The 17,475-nt window shown below is 41.9% G+C and overlaps 1 protein-coding gene across 1 annotated transcript in view; it reads left to right on the top strand.

Annotated features, from left to right (window-relative positions):
• Window positions 1-3,326: 3,326 nt before the first annotated feature.
• eif2b3 (eukaryotic translation initiation factor 2B, subunit 3 gamma) overlaps window positions 3,327-17,475 on the top strand; it is a 29,779-nt gene continuing 15,630 nt past the window's right edge. Inside the window, exons 1-5 of the mRNA XM_076745651.1 lie at window positions 3,327-3,620; window positions 4,855-5,020; window positions 7,737-7,894; window positions 14,437-14,596; window positions 14,698-14,809. Of these exons, the coding sequence (XP_076601766.1) occupies window positions 4,873-5,020; window positions 7,737-7,894; window positions 14,437-14,596; window positions 14,698-14,809 (578 nt within the window). The 5' untranslated portion in view covers window positions 3,327-3,620; window positions 4,855-4,872. The remainder of the gene's footprint in view (window positions 3,621-4,854; window positions 5,021-7,736; window positions 7,895-14,436; window positions 14,597-14,697; window positions 14,810-17,475) is intronic.

The following is a 17,475-nucleotide window of genomic DNA, read 5'->3' as shown; positions in this document are numbered from 1 at the left end:
GACACTTAACGTTTTGCAGCTGGTTTCAAGAAGTCATGGTTTGGGGGATTTGCTCCAATAAGACGATCACCCGTATCTTGTAAAACCTTACATAACAAGGTGCATTTCTGAGCAAACAATGTGGGGAAGTACACGAACTGTAATTAAAAACAGACACAAGGCCATCTACTGATTATTTTTGGTGATCGGTGAAAGAAAAAAAAAAAATCAATGAATGTCCGAAAAGGAATTAAAAGAATATCTGCTTCATTGTTGAGCGGCAGTGCAGTGAGACATCTTTATCTGTGGCTTCAGTGTGTATGTGTGTGTGTTAATCTCTGACACTGGGTGAACGGGCCTGTTTTGGTTTCCACAGCAGCGGTGAGGGCCCCACAGTGTACTGGCCCTGGAAGTGGCGCAAACACAAACCACAGTGTAAGTATCCCTGTGTGTGTGTGTGTGTGTGTGTGTGTGTGTGTGTGTGTGTGTGTGTGTGTGTGTGCGCGCGCGTATGTGTGTGTATGTGCTGCAGTGCCCACCTCTAAACTCAGAGGGAGGCTTCACACACACATACACGCCCATGCAATGCATGCTCAGACACACACACACACACACACTGGCCTTGGCTCTGCGCTCTCCCTGGGTGGTCTGCGCTGCAAATGTTTATGATCTAAACCAAGCTAATCCAACTGGCTTGTTTCAGTGAATTGAGAATGATTTACAAGATGCAGCGCCGGGGCCAAAGAGGGAGGAGGAAATCAGAGGAAGTCTTAGGGCTCCGTTTCCAGTCACTCTGTGACTAGACCTGCACTTGTCTCTCCGTCTTCTCACAAGCCTACCTCCATCTGTTTCTGTCTCAGAGCTGCGGCATTCTGTGTCTGCGTCTTTTTCATTTGCCCCCCCCACCCCGCTCTGATCGCTAAGGCTGATGTCTTTATTTGACAAATTAGCCGAGCTTTGGCAATACGCGAAATGAAAGGGATCAGTGGATTTGCAGTTGCCTGTGAAGGCTCTCACCCTCATTCTCTGGTCTCATGTTCTTGTCTAATTTCCCACAGAAAAGAAAGAAAATCTCGATAACAATCTTTAGCTTCTCTTCTTATAATGAACATGCCATATGAAGAACAAAATGACGCAATAGCAGGGTCCTACCAAGGAAAACAGCATTGGTCTACTGCAGCATGTGTGGCCATGGCCTCTTCTTTTATGTGAAGAGAAAAAGAGACACTGTCATCCACTTCTTGCATCCTTCACAGACACGTTTGCATCTTGTCATGTGAGCTTTCAGTGACACCAGTAAAGTGCAGCCCGGCTCTCCAGTTTAGTTGAATGCGGAATGTCTCGCACACGTCAGCGCTCTGTGGTAAACCAGCCAAGCAGTAATCTCTGTGAGTGTCAGTGGTTTGGGTTGACTTTTATTGCATCTACACTTTTTTTTTTTTTGCCAGATCCCCCTTTTTATGGAGAGAGAGGGATGCCACCTGCACACTGACAACACCTTGTAAACTGGGGGGTGAAGAGGAGAAACAGGTCCCTTTGCGCACATTGGAAAGTATAATTCATTACACAGAAATTAACTGAGTAGATGATTTCATCTGAGCTTTGTTTTTGTTATGTGTTTCAATTTTTCACAAAAAATAGTCTAAAATTACATCAGCTACAGAAAGTTAGTGAGGGGAATCCTTCATAAGTTGAGTTTATGTCTATTTCTTGTGACAAAAGGCTTCATGGTGCAAAAACTTCAGATCAGAAATTAATAAATAACTTATTAAATCATTATGCGATGCTACAGTGTCCAAACTATGGGTTATCTCGGCTTGGGCCTGCATCTGTAACAGAGAGCTTGCGTTACAAACTGGAGGTCTTTGTTTTGAGAGACTTAGACATTCACCAGACAGGGAGTGTCTACTGGAACACTGCTATCAGTGGCATTATGGGAAATGTGGGAACCCATGTTTTATAAGCCGGACCAGTACAAGAGAATAAAACTCATGATGTCTTCCCTTTCACTGCTTTGATTTGACCATCCTTTTTAAAAGCCCCATAACACTTAAGGAAATGCAAGAGTAAATTAAAGACTTAAAGACTTAAAGTTTTTGATGTGACACCAGTACTTTTGTCTGACCAGCATCTCCTCTGCCAGCAAAATGTTGTCCTGTTTATGTTGTTCTATACTACTTTGGCTGACTGTACTGCAGCCCCATTAGCAGTAGTTTCACTCCTAAAATAACTCAAATATGTGTCTGTTTCATGTATGACTGAAGTCTTTACAGGGCAACTGCATCCGCCGCTCAAACTTGACTGGTTGTGATATCTTTCCAGAACCCAATGTCCATTTCTCTTTCATCACTCCTCTCCCAGCTGCTTCTCTCTTCTTCGACTCCTCGATCTCACCTCTGCTCGTTTCTCCTCATTACTTAAGGACCCTCTTGTCTGGGAACCCCTTTCTCTCTCTCTAACCTATTTTCACTTGTCTTCTCTTCTCTTGCTCCTTCAACATTTCAACCCATCATGCTTCCTCCTCCCATTACTATTTTATCCCATTATTCTGGCATTCAATCAACAACAGGCAGGCAAGCTTGTTTGTCTCTTTCTCACTGCTTTTCTCGTTCCTTCTTCACTCCTTTCTCTCGCTCTTCTGGGTTCGAGCAAGCAGCAACGAGCAGTCAAGCTCATCTCCTGGCCAGAGCAAACAAAACCAAAGCCACATTCCCCGAGCTCAATTTGCTGTTACGTCTCAGCTCTGTGAATTGGGAGTTTTCAAGCTTGAAGTCTGGAGGAGTAGCTGGGTGGCTTCTGGCAGCTAATCGGCTCACACCCCTTTGTGTGTGCGTGTGTTTGAACCCTATGAATTACTGTACTTGTTCAACAGTCAAAAGAGGAAAAAAATGCATATGCTTTTCAGGCTCTTTATTTATGTCACAGTAGTCATTTGTTTGCAAACAGCAACTGAAAAAAAATGTTACATAAAAATGTGTGAAAATGTTAACACCAATAAGCGTTTAAGTGTAAGATGCCTCCTAGAGTTGATATTGATATTCACAAAAAGACTTTAATCCTCATGGCATTTGGAAATTCAAACACAAGACTGTAGTTAAGTTGTTATTTTATTTTAATTTTATTTTTCTTATTGATTTTTGCTTGCTCAGATTAAACGGATTCTAGAGAGCACCCCATGGCTTACACATCAATAACACTTAAACATGTTGTTATTGCTACAATGATCAACTGTTGTGTCCTGTTTGTGTTGCAGTCAGAGACAAATCCTGACCACTGCGGGCAATAAAGCTGTAGGCTTTGTATTGAGAAGCGCAGTAGGAACCACTTTACGGAGGAAGTAGATTCCTACACGGACGTATTTCACCGAAAGCACACAGGTGTCATCATACGATGCTAGCTGTTAGCTTCTTTTACGAAAAGTCTGTCAAGGAATTGAATGAGTAATTTAATTTCTGCCACCGCCGGTGGTCTGAGTGGGTGTTTGCTTTTCAACAGACGTGTCCGGCTGCTTGTCAGCTGTCTTTGAATCCGCGGTGTCGTTTTCTGCTCTGTGCTAATCGTTAGCCAACTGCTAACAACAGTGACAGCAACTTGCACGCGTCTACCGTTGCTGTCGTTTCAAGCGACAGACATCACTGCAGGTAACTGTAGACTGATTTTTCAACTACTGAGCGAGTCGGCATGACATTTTATCTCCTTGTAATGCCATGTTGTGCATTCAGTTTGCATTGTGCCTGGACCATGTGTCAGTGTGCCGCGAGGTGTATCAGATAAGTCTGCTGTTGTGTGGATGACCGGTCTAACTTTGACTTAATATAAAAATAAGTGATGACTTCCTTGTGATTTATGTGCCGAATATACTAAAAGGACCATGTTCGCACAATCTGTTGTGAATATAATGTTATCCTGTTCAATGCGGACAGCACAACAAACAGTACGCAAGTGTCATTTAGTTAGAAATAATGCTATTAAACCGTGTAATCGTGACCACAGGCTGTGTTGATGACTGGCACACTAGCTTGTTACTCAAAATACACACGCAGTCATAAAGAATGGGATGACACTTTGAGATACAGATGATTTCCAGTGTAATTTTCTGTTGAATCAATCAGATATCAATAAAATACTCACGAGTTTCCAACAAGTGCTTAAACGTAAACAGTGAAGGTAAACAGTACTATGGGGAGCAAGAGAGTAACAAGCATTTCAGAGGGAAGGAGAAATGAATAATATGTTATTTTTATCTATCTATCTATCTATCTATCTATCTATCTCACTCACTCATAGCTCAATAGATAGATTATGTTACTTTTTGTGTTATGGCTTTTCCTCCTTGGATGACTGTAGAAACCATGTGTTTTATATGTTCAACAGTAACCCTGCCATCTGAGTTTTAAGAGGTTTAGATTTATTTGGTAAGAGTAGAATTTATTTCTTCTTTCCCCTAAAATGCTTATTGTTACTCCCTTGTTCCCCATAGTGTTGTTTTTGTTCATTGTATCTACGTTAAAGTACCAATATAAAGCGGTGAGTATTTTGGTATTGCCACTAAATTACACTCTGAATCATTGCGGACTGTATTATGAAGTCTACCTGTTCAATTTATATACATGTTTCGTAATTTAATAGTCTTCCATGTGAATGTAGAGGAAAAAACAGTTCTCCAAAGGAAAGACAAAAGTTTCACTGACAGTTTCACAGAGCCACTGAGAGCTTTGAGAGCATCAATTTTAAGTATTACAAACTGCGCAGTTTATGAATCCTTATGTCCCCACATGACACCTATCCACATACAGGCATTACAACAAAGCGTTTTGGTAAATTTTGATTATGTGATTATGCCTCTGTTAATCTCCATGTTTATCTCTCCCTTAGGCGTTCCCAGCAGCTATCATGGAGCTCCAGGCGGTGTTGATGGCGGCTGGTGGGGGTTCTCGTATGACTGATCTGACATACAACACCCCCAAAGCAATGCTGCCTGTCGGGAACAAGCCCCTCATGTGGTACCCGCTGAACCTGCTGGAGAGGGTGGGCTTTGAAGGTGAGAGCAGCTACATCGCGTGCCCCTATTACTGCTACACATTCCTCAATTACTGCTAGCACTACTACAGGATGTTATGACAAGTCTAATTCATGTTTTCAGCATATCGAATGATGATGTCTTAAAAATTTCACCACACCGAAAATACTCTAGATTATAAATTATGCTGCGTAATTAGTCTCTTCTCTTAGTGTTTTTGCACCATTTAGTGTATAAAATCTTCAGTGATTTGCCCACTTTCAATCTGAGCAGACATCTAATCAGCCACAGTAACAGAAAATCTATGTTTTTGTGTGCAGGGACTTTAACTCTTTATTTAATCAGCAACAGAGAAACCAAGAAAGGGAAAAAAAAATTAAGGTCTGTCTCACTCAGTCTTACTCTTTGCCATCATAATGGGACGTCTGTGGGATTTTTATTTCATCCTACTTGCGATTAACAAGAAAAAAGATAGCTGGAAGATTCATTTTAGAAATGCAATGTTCGGTTGGCCAGGTCTGATACTGTGGCATTTTCCTGTTAGAGCTTAACGTTAATTGGATCTGATGGAAGTGGCCACATGTGAGCTCTTAGCCTTCCGTCCGCTGTGTGTGTGTCAGTGGCAGGGGTGGAAAGTGTTACAGAAGTGCACTGGCATTCTTGGTTAGTTTCCACATAAAATGTAAAGAAGTGAAAATACAGCCAGTACCTCTAGTCTCGGTTTATGTGGCCCACTTGGAATAGCTGGAACAAAAAGTGTGAAAATGTCATTTTAGTATTAATGTGGAAAGAGGACCTTTAAGAGAAAAGATCACCTCAAACAGTCAAACACAATGACTGTAACTGTTCTTCATTTCAAGTACTGTATACGTTGGTAAAAGTACTGTTTTAAAAACCCAACTGAGATACTGAGTGATTTTATAGCATTTCATCATTTCCCAGTGGTATGACAAGGAAGGGATGATGGAGAGGAACGTGCAGACTACAGCACCTCGACTGCTGTGAAAATACATCCGAATTCATGTCAACTGAGATTGAAAATAAAAATGAAATTGCAGCTGACATTCATTGTGGCTGTTATGTTCAGTAACCACTGATGCACAGGTATTAACTAATCTGTTGCTGATGGGTCGTAATTCCTCGACTTGCCTGAGCAGGCAAATGTAGGCAGTTGCTGGCCAGAGACTACATTTGGACTGTAACTGATGTGATTTAAAATAGTTAAGAGTGTGTTTTAAAACATACTGAAAGTAGAGAGGAAGTCAAACAGCCAAGGCCAATTGTCCACACTTCTACGAATCTGCAAGCAAAAACTTCACCGTCAGTGTTGCTGCTTGTTCTCGTGAAGTGAAAAGTTCCAACATTTTTCCTTAATGTCTTTGGTCGAGTTCAATGCAGACAATTCATTTTTGGATGTGACAGAGCGTAATTAATGGCACGATATGTGTATATTTATGTTACATGTTATAGCTACACCTTCGCATTTGTACTGGTTTCTCCATGAAACGACTGTCCCAGAGTGCTCCACAGTGATTATAACACATATACATATGTCGACTACCCCAGAGGAGTCATGTTATTCCTACACTGGCTACGTTTTGTCACGATTGAACTTTACTACCATCACCTACTGGGTTTTTAGATTAATGACATTTATTCCACCAAGGCCAAACACCCTATCTTTTGCACTGTTGATCAAAATGAAAAAGATTACAAACACTCTAAAAATTGAAAGAGTTAAAAATGTGGTTCACCTTCTTTTAAGCTAAGCAAGTTGTGATTCTTTATTCTTTGCATGGCCAGTGGTATTTTTTCCATGTGCTACCTAGAAAGCAGGCGAGTGCACTTGCAGATTGCCGCCAGCAACATGTAGGTGCCCCTTTCACTGTATAAAACGTATTGAGTTTAACTGTGCTGATTTTTCTAGTCATAATTTCACCAGCCTGTCATCACATCAGCAGCCATTGTCAGGTGTGCATTTCCTGTCTAGGTTTACAGTCCAGATTTTTGCCTCTTGTGCTGCATCTTGCAGTAGGTCCAGAAACTCTGGGCTTATAAAGGGATTTGTTGCAGTATGCTGTTCTTGCCAGTAAACAGGCCTGTTTGTTATAAAAGTCTGTAGGTCCTCACTAGCCTAAATAAAACTAGCTTTCTATACATAATCATCCTGTGTGGCCAGCAGTTTACTGTGTGCAGCCAGCTAGCCAAAGCCCTGCAATTTGGTTTTACTAGGCTGACACAGCTAGAGTGAACAAATGCCCGGTAGAGAACATTTTATGCAGACAAGGCTAATTAAAGCAGACGGACTCTGCAATGTTCTAGATTCATAAAGTGGTCTAGTAAGGTTATTACCCACTTTATAAAAAGCAGGGCAGTGGTCTTAGCCTGATTTAAGGACATGTCAGAGGCAAGTAGAGACATTTTGTGAACTTTTACTTGGCCATCTTTGTACTTTAGATCATTTAGGGTCATCTCATAGGTGCTGATGGCCTCTGTCATTCATTAAAGGATCAGAGGGAAAGGCCATTACTTTTGCAGTTCTTCTGTCCATATTTTTCTGGATATGTGACAATGGATAATTTATATCACTTATTGGCAAGAAAGGGATGATCAACTTAAAAGAAACTATTGAAGAAAAAACCTCCATGGATCGCTGCAGCTATGACTCCACTTCATGTCTGCAGCTCTCTACTGTATACGATGTCTAATATGTGTTTTCTGTGAACTGTGTTGTCAGAGGTGATAGTGATCACCACCAAAGAGGTCCAGAAGATGATGAGCGCAGACTCTAAAATGAAGCTGGACGTGAAGATGAAGCTGGATGTGGTTTGTATCCAGGAAGATGGTGACATGGGCACCGCAGACGCTCTCAGACACATCCAGCGGAAGATCAAGGTCTGTGTGTTTTTGTGTATGGAAACTCAAGCGGGGTTGATCATTAACTGCTTTGGGGTGCTGCCAAGAAAATAAATCTTTCAGGGTTTTTTCCCACCCAGATGGTACTCAGTCATTTCAGTAAATTACAAAAGGCAAGAAAGTGACAAAATAGAGTATAACACTTTACACAAATGTGATATGTCATTTGATGCTTAGGTTTTATATGTGACTGGAAAATAGAGAGGAGGAGGTCAATTTCTGATTGGCTCACTGAAGAAAAAGAAAAAAAAAACGTTTCTCTCCTTATCACCTTTTAAATACTGTCAGGTTTCATTGTCATGAAATAAAACAGTTTTCAAATTACAAATCAAATAATCTGCATTAATTGATAATCCAAGGTAAGCAAGTACATCAGCCAGCAGAAGACTTCCACATCTACACCCATTGATGAATGCACCCATTTCACTTTCATCCAGTTCACTCTGACCTTCATGTTGTGTTTTGAATTGCTTTGTTGTGTGGTCCCAACAACACATACATACTCACCAATAGCCAGTGTTCTGCAAGCCAGTGTTTCTTTGTAAGAGACACTGTTTTCGTGTGTAACGTCGACCTCTGAGAAAGAAATTGTAGAGGTAGGAGGTAGAGTAGAAAAATGGCCAAGATTGAGGGGGAGGTTCAGGTGGACGACTTGTGTACTGCCGGGTGTCCACTGATCCGTGCCTTTCCCTCCCCTCCCCTGAATGGTCAAGGCCGCTGAAGTGCCTCATTTCACCTTTTTAAAACACACACAAACATGCACAGGCACACACATTTACACGTGCTGACATGGTATCCATGACCCCCAACCCCAATTTCCAGACCCCCTCTGTATCCTGCCCGCTGATCCCTCCATCCCTCCCTTCATCCGATTCTGTCTAAACAGATGAGGTCATGGTTGAGACTGAGACTCCCTGTGCTGCCAGTTTACCCGGTGCACCATTTATTCTCATCCCGTAGTCATGCACATCTGTGCAGCATTTGTGTTTGGGTATGTTGGGGTATATGTCGTCCCTCTGTATATGCCATGGTTCTGACTGACCTCCTGTGACCGTGAAGACATGTTTGTGTGAGGGCTTGTGTAGTTTAGAACATTTGAAATATTTCTAAAGCAATTGCTCTTGTTTATTGTTTGACTATCAGTGATTGAATAGGGTTGGCTTAGTGTTGCTGAGTGTATAGAGATCTGTGCATTAGAGTGTAATGACTGCTTCCTGTTTGGGTTCTCTATAATTTATAGGGCTGCAGGAAATGTTGGTTTACTTAAGAATCACAGTTATTATCTTGTATGATTCTGAATGAATTGACAGAGGCCAGAAAATAGTGAAATACACCATATTACAAAAAAGACAGAAATCACAAGAACACACAGCTGTGACGCTATGAGGAAGGAGAAATTAATTCAACCTGTCCAGTCTTCAGTGGAGCCAAGCTTTCAGATGCTTTTTCTTTTTAATAACCTCCTGGGGGATGAGCTTGATATGACTCATTCAATATGTAAGCTTTTTTAGGGATATTTTGAGAGTCTTACTCGGTGCAGTACAGTGTGTGCTCAAACAGTAAGGATTTACTGTACTGCTGAATGACACATGACTGGCAGGTAAGCTAAGTAGTGTTGATCAAGGTCAATGTCTGACTCGGAGAATAGTTTGTGTTGGCACACTGTTTTATAAAATTTTAAGGCAAAACTTGCCATATAAAACCAATTTAGCCCCCTGGTAGCACCTTTAGTGAATCGAGAATCAATTTTGTGTCAAAGATCAATTTTGAAATATCTTGTGAGCCTAAGAATAAGAAAAGAAACCTTAAGGATTCCCGCTACCATCGTCTCCGTTCAACAATCTGTGAAACGTGTTTCCAGATACCTTCTCTAATGAGAGCGTACCACATCAAACGCTTTTTTTTGAAGACGCAAGTGTCCTGCCGCTGCAGCTCATTACATTCTTCACAGCAAAATCAGTCGGCTTGGCTTTTGAAAGCAGATTTATCAGGGATTTAAAACGCTGAGTTTGTTGTGACAAGTGAGTTTAATGTTTTTTCCTCTGGCATTTCAATGGGTCTGTACAGATTCTTATTATTCTCTTTGAGAGATGTTTAATAGATGCATAATATAAGCGCGCGCACACACACACACGCGCACACACACACACACACACACACACACACACACACATGCACACACTTAAACAGGACTAGCTCCAGCATGTTCCATTGAGAATAGTAGAGGTCCTAATCCTTTGAGCAGCCAGCTAGATTAGAGGCATTGAGTTACACACACTCGCCCACTGGAGGGTGATGAGTGAGGAACTGTAACCGTGGCCTGCCAAATCCCAGCACAGAAATCACTCAAACTGTCAAACCGATGCATGAGTACAGTATGGACACACACACACACTCACTCATCTCTTTACACAAGCACCCTCCCATGAGGGGATTTGGTGTAACCTATCAAACAAAATACTTACAGGAATCAGTGTACACTCTGGATGAGCGGAGTAGGTCATTCCTCTCGATTATTGAAAAGAGAGATTACGAGCAGCATATTTTATTTTGTTGACTCTTCAAACAGTGACGTTACACAAAAGTGGAGGGATATGCCTGATCATTACTTGGGTCTTTCACAAGAAGCCAAACTAGTGAAAGGAGTACTTAACATGCGCTTTTTGCTTTGTATGCTTAAACCCTCTTTGACATTGTTATTATCATTCAGGCTGAATCACCTGGCAGAATGAGTGGATGCAGGCTAAAAGAGCTATATATACATTGACGTTGCTGATTCAAAGGTTCACCCTTGGTCTACATTTGTTAGCCAGCTTGTAAGACTCAAGACAAAGGGTGAAGAGAGAGAGAGGACTGAGAGATGGAGCTGAGGCTTTTCAGTTGAGAGGGACACAGCAAACATACTTGGATGAGGCTTGGTTTCTTTTTATTTCTCTCCACCTCTGACCTCATCCACCCTTTTCTTCTCCTTCTTGTGACACACAGCGGTTTAAGGTTTGGGCACAGTTCATGTCGGAAGATGCTTGTAGGTCAGCGTGATATGAAAAATGTTCTTTTTGTGTCTGTTGAACAAGTTCGTCAGATTCACTCTATTCATTAAACCCGCTTTGTAGGACAAGTAATTCATACGTTCTGAATGAGATAAATTTGAAGGGAGGGCTAAAAGCTGACCTACACATGGAGGGACATAATGACATAATTATCAGATTGTGGTGGAAATGCACTGGTTTTGTGTTTGCTAAGGACATGAAAAATAAAGAGATATGAGAAGATTGTGTGGACACAAAGTGTGGAATGAACCAATCAGGTCTCACGATCTCTCTCGCACGCAATACCGACAGACAATTCAGAGTTTCCTAAAATTTCTTTATTGCTCTTTATTTTATTTTACTAGTGGCTGATGTGAGCTTATAAACAGGGAGCAGTTTGCCACAGTTTTATATACATTAAGGTGATTCAGAGGTTAGAGTCAGCTTTACTGGCCTGTGTATATAGACCAGCCATAAACCTGCAGACTCTTAATTTACAGTGGGATTAACAATACTAGTGCTTTTCATTTTATGTCTTGTTAACACCAAAAATATTTCTGAATAGCTTTAATTTAAAAGCTTTTTTTTTTTAGTGTAAGTTATATATGAGTTGTTTTGTACACTTAGAAAATTCTTCAAAACGGCACAATCACCATAAATCCAAAGTTTCCAAGTATTGTTAAAGTGGGTCGAGATTGTGTAAGCAGTAGTTCTGGATTGATGTCAGCCACCACAGGGACAAGTGTGTGTCTCAGTGTGTGTGGTTGTGTGCGTCAGTGTGTGTGGTCCTGACCTGTCCAGAGATCCTGGCTGTTGAAAGGCCAAAGTGTCTCCGTCTCTCCAGCTGACTCCACTCTGCTGTCGCCTGAGTGTGTGTGTGCGCGCCTGTGTGTGAGGATTGTGCAGGCGCATGTTTTTCCCCCCCGTGTTCGTGTGTGAGTGTATGCGTGCATACTTGTGTGCTCTGTTTCTGAGCATGTGTGCGAGCTGGCCTGTGTGTGTGTGATAGAGGGAGAAGAGAGTTGAAAGGTCTCGGTGTCAGCAGATCTCCTGCAGACACCTCCAGCTTTGCCGAGGCTGCTTCCTGTCGCCAGGCCCAGACCAGGTTATGCTGGGAGTTACCGCAAGGTCAACTACATGACCCTTGACCCCACTGATACCAGCCTGCTCTACACACTCACACACAGAAGTCCACTCAGCTCTTTGACATTCGGCCACATTAGTTCAGATTAATGTTGCCTGTATTGTACTGATGACAGGCAGAAGTTGACTCTCCCTTCATCCCTTCTCTCCTCTGTCTGTCCTGCGCCTCTCCATCCATCTTTTCCTTTTCATACCTCCAATGTGCCTTTCTTTTCTTCCTTCCTTTTTGACAGTGGCTGTTGATTCTTCGCTCGTGTGCTTTTCTTCCTTATTTAATGCTGCCCCCCCCCCCCCCTCCTCTCTCACTCCTTCCTCCCTCTGCCACAGACAGAGTAAAGATGTCTCTGTCATTAAGGCGGCTGGTGCTAATGGTGGGATTACTTCTCATGCTGACAGCCTTCATCACCGGACAGACAGATGGATACCACACAGAAATGAGGGCGCACCCACATGTGAAATACACATACACACATGCAGACAAGTAGCATTAGTGGAGGCCAGTTAAAGTGACTGATGTAGGTTTTGTGCTCTCTGTTGTTGGTGGTAGAGTAAGCGATATGTCTGTGGAATTCACAAGCTGTGTGTTGATGTACAGTTTAAAGCCCGCTTTGGTTTACATATCATTGCATATCTGGAGTGCTGAAAATAGTTTGAGTTTTAGTTTATGCCGGAGATAATCTCTGGAGGATCAAATGCTAAAAGAATCCTCTTTCTCTGTCCTTCAACAAACGATGGAGGGGTTCTTTCAAACGAGAGTCAACGTTTTGTCAGTCGATGTTTGGAAATCAAGCACCAAAATCCTTGTTTTCTTTGTGTCGCTGTGATGTTGGAGCAGTGCTGTATTTGGGATCGATTTATAAGAAGGTGCTCAAAGCCGGCCAGTCTAGCTCGTTGTTGTAAAAGAGAAAGATAGGAAATGAGTTATGCGACATCGTGTCAGTTCCTGCTCCGAGAATGATAGAGAAATGAACCAGGGTACAAACATAATTGGATATTTGCAAAGTTAGAGGTGGCCTTGATTTATTTTGACCACTTTTCAGAGATGCGACTGCTCACACGGGCCAAGAAGCAAACAGGTCAGATATGCCTTCTGTCCAGTACTTAGATTATCCTTAAAGCGGTAAATGGAAAATTACAACTAGTGCCAAAGAGGTGAACAAGATTTCAGATCCACTGAGCGAACACAGGTTTGCTGCTTCCTCCAACATGTTTTTGTTACGTTTACAGACCCTGCTAACATATTACTTTCCTCCTGACATTAATCCAAAACTTTTAAACAACAATGGTTGTATCTGTTATAGTAACGCAACACATCTGTAGCCATCAGAGTGCGCTGAGCAGTTTGACTAGTGTGAAGAGGAGCAAAGGGGCATGATATGGGTTTATTGCACATTTTGTTGAAATGTAAAGAATGATATTCTGTATATTGTTGCCAGGCAATATTAAAGAATGAACAAGTCATCTGTACCTACATTGTGAACGTTGATAAATCTAACATCTAGCTGAATATGTAATATCCCTTTACTACTTTTGGTTTTCAGCGATTTGTTTGCGTTCACTGCTGCGATCTGGCCGTACAGGCTGTGATATTTACACAGCTCAAGATCTCCTATTTGACCCCTTCTGTAATGGAGCACACTTTCAAACAACAGAATTGGATCAGCTGAGGAGAAACAGGCACATTCTTAAACAAAAACAATGAAACAAAGCAGGATTTATTACTCACTGTCGTCAGAGTTTAAGTCACTTTAACACAGGCCGTACAAGTGTGTGTGTGTGTGTGTGTGCGTGTGTGTGTGTGTGGGTTTGGCTGATATACAAGCAATGCTTAACTTGGAAGAGCTCACTGTTGACTGTTATTCCTTCATTCTCCCCTTTCTCTCGCTCTCTGTCTATACGTCAGTCTCGAAAACCTGCGCGGTGAGCCAGATTCTGTTGTGAATATTGAAAATAACAGTCCAAGATCTCATGTCTTGAGGTGTTTATGTGGAGCGTTGTCGCCACATTAATTTATGTATAGTCTACATGCATGCCAAGATGACTGTCGTGAGTGAGGAAACCTCACTTTGTAAACACAACTTGCCCTTCAAACTGTATGTCATGCATTTTTGTGTTTTTGTGGGCTTTTGTGTGCATGTGTGCGTGCAGGGTGACATTGGAAATGTCTTTAAAATCACGACAGGTGGGGAGGTTTTGTTCCAAAATAGAGTACAAGCCAGAAACCTCTTTCTGGAAGCCTGAACTCTTTTTACTTGGGGAAGCAACGCTAGTCCAACCCAGCACATCCAATATGTTTTTGTCATTTTGTCTCAATTTAATCTCTTTTGTCTGTCCAACCTCCCTCTTTAGACGGACATCCTGGTGGTGAGTTGTGACCTGATAACTGATGTGGCGCTTCACGAGGTGGTTGACCTGTTCAGAGCCCACAATGCAACACTGGCCATGCTAATGAGCAAAGCCCATGAGTTTACAGAGACGGTCCCGGGCCAGAAGGGCAAGAAGAAAACAGGTAACAGGAAACGTTAAGAGACATTTGAACATTTAGTGTTGTTGAAAATGTGCCTCTTACTAACTGTGTTTATTGTCTTGTCCATTGTCTTTTTTTACCAGCTGAGCAGAGAGACTTTGTAGGAGTGGATCAGTCAGGGAAGAGGCTGCTGTTCATGGCCAATGAGGCCGATCTGGAGGACGGGCTGTCATTCAGGAAGTCTATCATGAGGAAGTAAGTAATTGAAAAAGCCTGAGGTTCATCCAAATTACAAAAACGCATTGTGTCTCTTTACCTCTAGTGGTCTATATCCACGGAGATAGGTTTGATTTAATTTGTCCATCTCAAAGACATCACCCTCCGTCCCAATACAGCAAAGGTGAATGGAGCCATGTCGTGCTCACAGCTTTAAAAAAATCACATTTTAACGTTTCATTTCAACATTGAACTAATCTAATCTCATCTATTTCATTTTCAAACACAACTCTCAGATTTTTCTGAGGAAATTCTGTCATTTCATATTTTATCTCTCATATCTAATTAACATTAATTCCAGAAGTTGCTAAACCTGTGCATTGTGTCATCAGTGGAAGATTCTCATCTGGAGATCAGTGTTTGGGGTTTGACTGATGGTAAATGTGTTCTGCACATCTGCAGGTTCTAGTTAAGAGAGCAGATGTTTTGGTTTCTAACCAGGGTCGGTGTGTTTTAGGCTGAAGGGTCTGTGGTGGGTGTGTGGGATTTTTGTTACAGGAAGAATACTCTAGGTAGGTTTTCGCTTCTGAGTCCTAAAATGCACGTATGTGTGAGAGCGGGTGTTTTGGGAGCTCGTAAATACTTCATGGAGCCAAAGCCACTGTAAATTCTGGCCAATAAGAGTGGGGCCGGAGCAGCTGCTTGCATGCTTCCCTGCTCAGGGAAATCTTCAGCCACACACACACACACACAGATATATATACACACGCATTCTGTCTTTTTCACACACACACAGAAGTGCTTATATGAACACACACAGACACACGTAACACGACCTGGAGGTGGACACTGATGGAGCGAGAGCACTCACACGTTGTCACAGTGTTATGGAAACACAAGCCCACAGCTAAACATTTATGGCTTACATCGAAAGACTTATAATGTTTAAATCACCTCCGATCATTTATATACAGACACGTCCCGCAGCCACACGAAACAGATTTGAAAAATATCTCTCGACATACAGGATTTATCACTGAAGGTAATAACACAGTGAATTGCTGGAGTTCTGGATTTTTCTGTTTTGCACATCTGTACCATCCAGCCAAATGTCAATCGTAACGTCATAGACACGCTGCAGGTGTCTTGTAGTTGGTACATACATCACCTGACTCCTCCGCACTTCATTCCTTCATCCACCTCTCCCTTATTCTGTGCATCCCTCCATTCTTTCATCCCTCCATCCTTGTTCTACCTTCCCTCCTCTGCTCTTTTTTTCTCCTCTTCCCGCTCTACGGTTTCCACATGGTTCAGGTGTGTTAGCTCAAAAACATTCTGCACATGTGAGATTGTTTGACCTGGAAATCGCTTAAACGCTGTGAAAGAACTCCAGCAGGGCTTCCCCTCGTACATTACAGCCCCACCTGTCAGAGTCTCTCGACCTGGAGGAGTGGCCGTCTGTATTTTGAGAAGCCAAATCAAAATCAGGATTATGCGGATCGTGAAAAAGGTTCAAGCAAAACCGTGGAGGTTCATGTTGGGTAATGTCGTTAGTTACAGTCAGTATAAAATGTACATCCATACTGAACTAATACAATCCAAAAGCACAACAACAAAAGCGATTTAGAGCCTGATTGACCGAAGGAACCTCGTCTCAGTGCGCATTGTAAGCAAACACAAAAGTCATATAATCCACTGTGGTGGCCTTTAAGATATTGGATCAGGAGTTTGTTTGCATCTGTTAGCAATGATGGCACAAGGCAGAAAGGCAAAATCCAATCAACACAAATACCACATGTGCTGTTTCGTCCAAAAATCAAATGACTTCCATTGCAGTGCAACAAAAGGGCAGGATTATATTAATGCAATAACACATTTTATTAATAAAAGATCTATATTTCAAACAGGTTTACTGCATAACTTATGATTATGCCTTGTTCTAAGTGTAACAAGAACCATCAATACAAGCTTTTTAAAGTCTATGAAGACTGGAAGTCATGAAGGGATAACTCAGTAATTATTATCTTTTATTCATATGCTTGTATGTCAGTTCTTTTGTGTGTCCACTCTATTTGTTTTATGGATGCTCTTCATGTTTTTTTCCAAATGTCAGAATCTGAATCATTTGGCAGGCTTGAAAGCTAAAGTCTAAGTGCTGCCATACATAGCAGTCTGGTTTTTATTTTCCTTTTTCTGCAGCCTGACACAGCCAAACGTGAACGTTAGGCCTGAAACAATCAGTCAATTTTAACCGTTTTCTCACCTTTTATCAACTAAACAATAAATACGTGGCACAGGGTGTAGGATGTACCAGCCTTGTCAGTCGTCAGGGGTACTGCACCGCCAGGGCCACGTGCACTTCAGGCTTATTGCCCGGGTTCAAATATGTTAGTCAGCTCAATTAAGAAAGCATCTATGACAGTTACAATGGTATTAAGGGAATCACACACATTTTAATTTGAAGGCAACAGTTAAATGCACTGACTAAGTCCCAAGCCCTTCAGCCCTGTTGGCTCTGTGGTGGAAACCTGACTAATGAGGGTATTAACAATCAATCTGCTGCATCTGAGTCATCGTCCGCTGTGGGGATTTAGTTGTAACTAAATAAGACATTATGCTGTGTGTGTTTGTGTGTGTTTGAGATGTGACTCCTCTCTCCCACTGAGGACTTTAGTGGTGCTTTAGTAGTCAGTCATTAATCCAAG

This window comes from Chaetodon auriga, chromosome 12 (assembly GCF_051107435.1).
Source record: "Chaetodon auriga isolate fChaAug3 chromosome 12, fChaAug3.hap1, whole genome shotgun sequence".
NCBI lineage: Eukaryota > Metazoa > Chordata > Actinopteri > Chaetodontiformes > Chaetodontidae > Chaetodon > Chaetodon auriga.
This window is presented reverse-complemented; position numbering and strand designations above follow the sequence as displayed.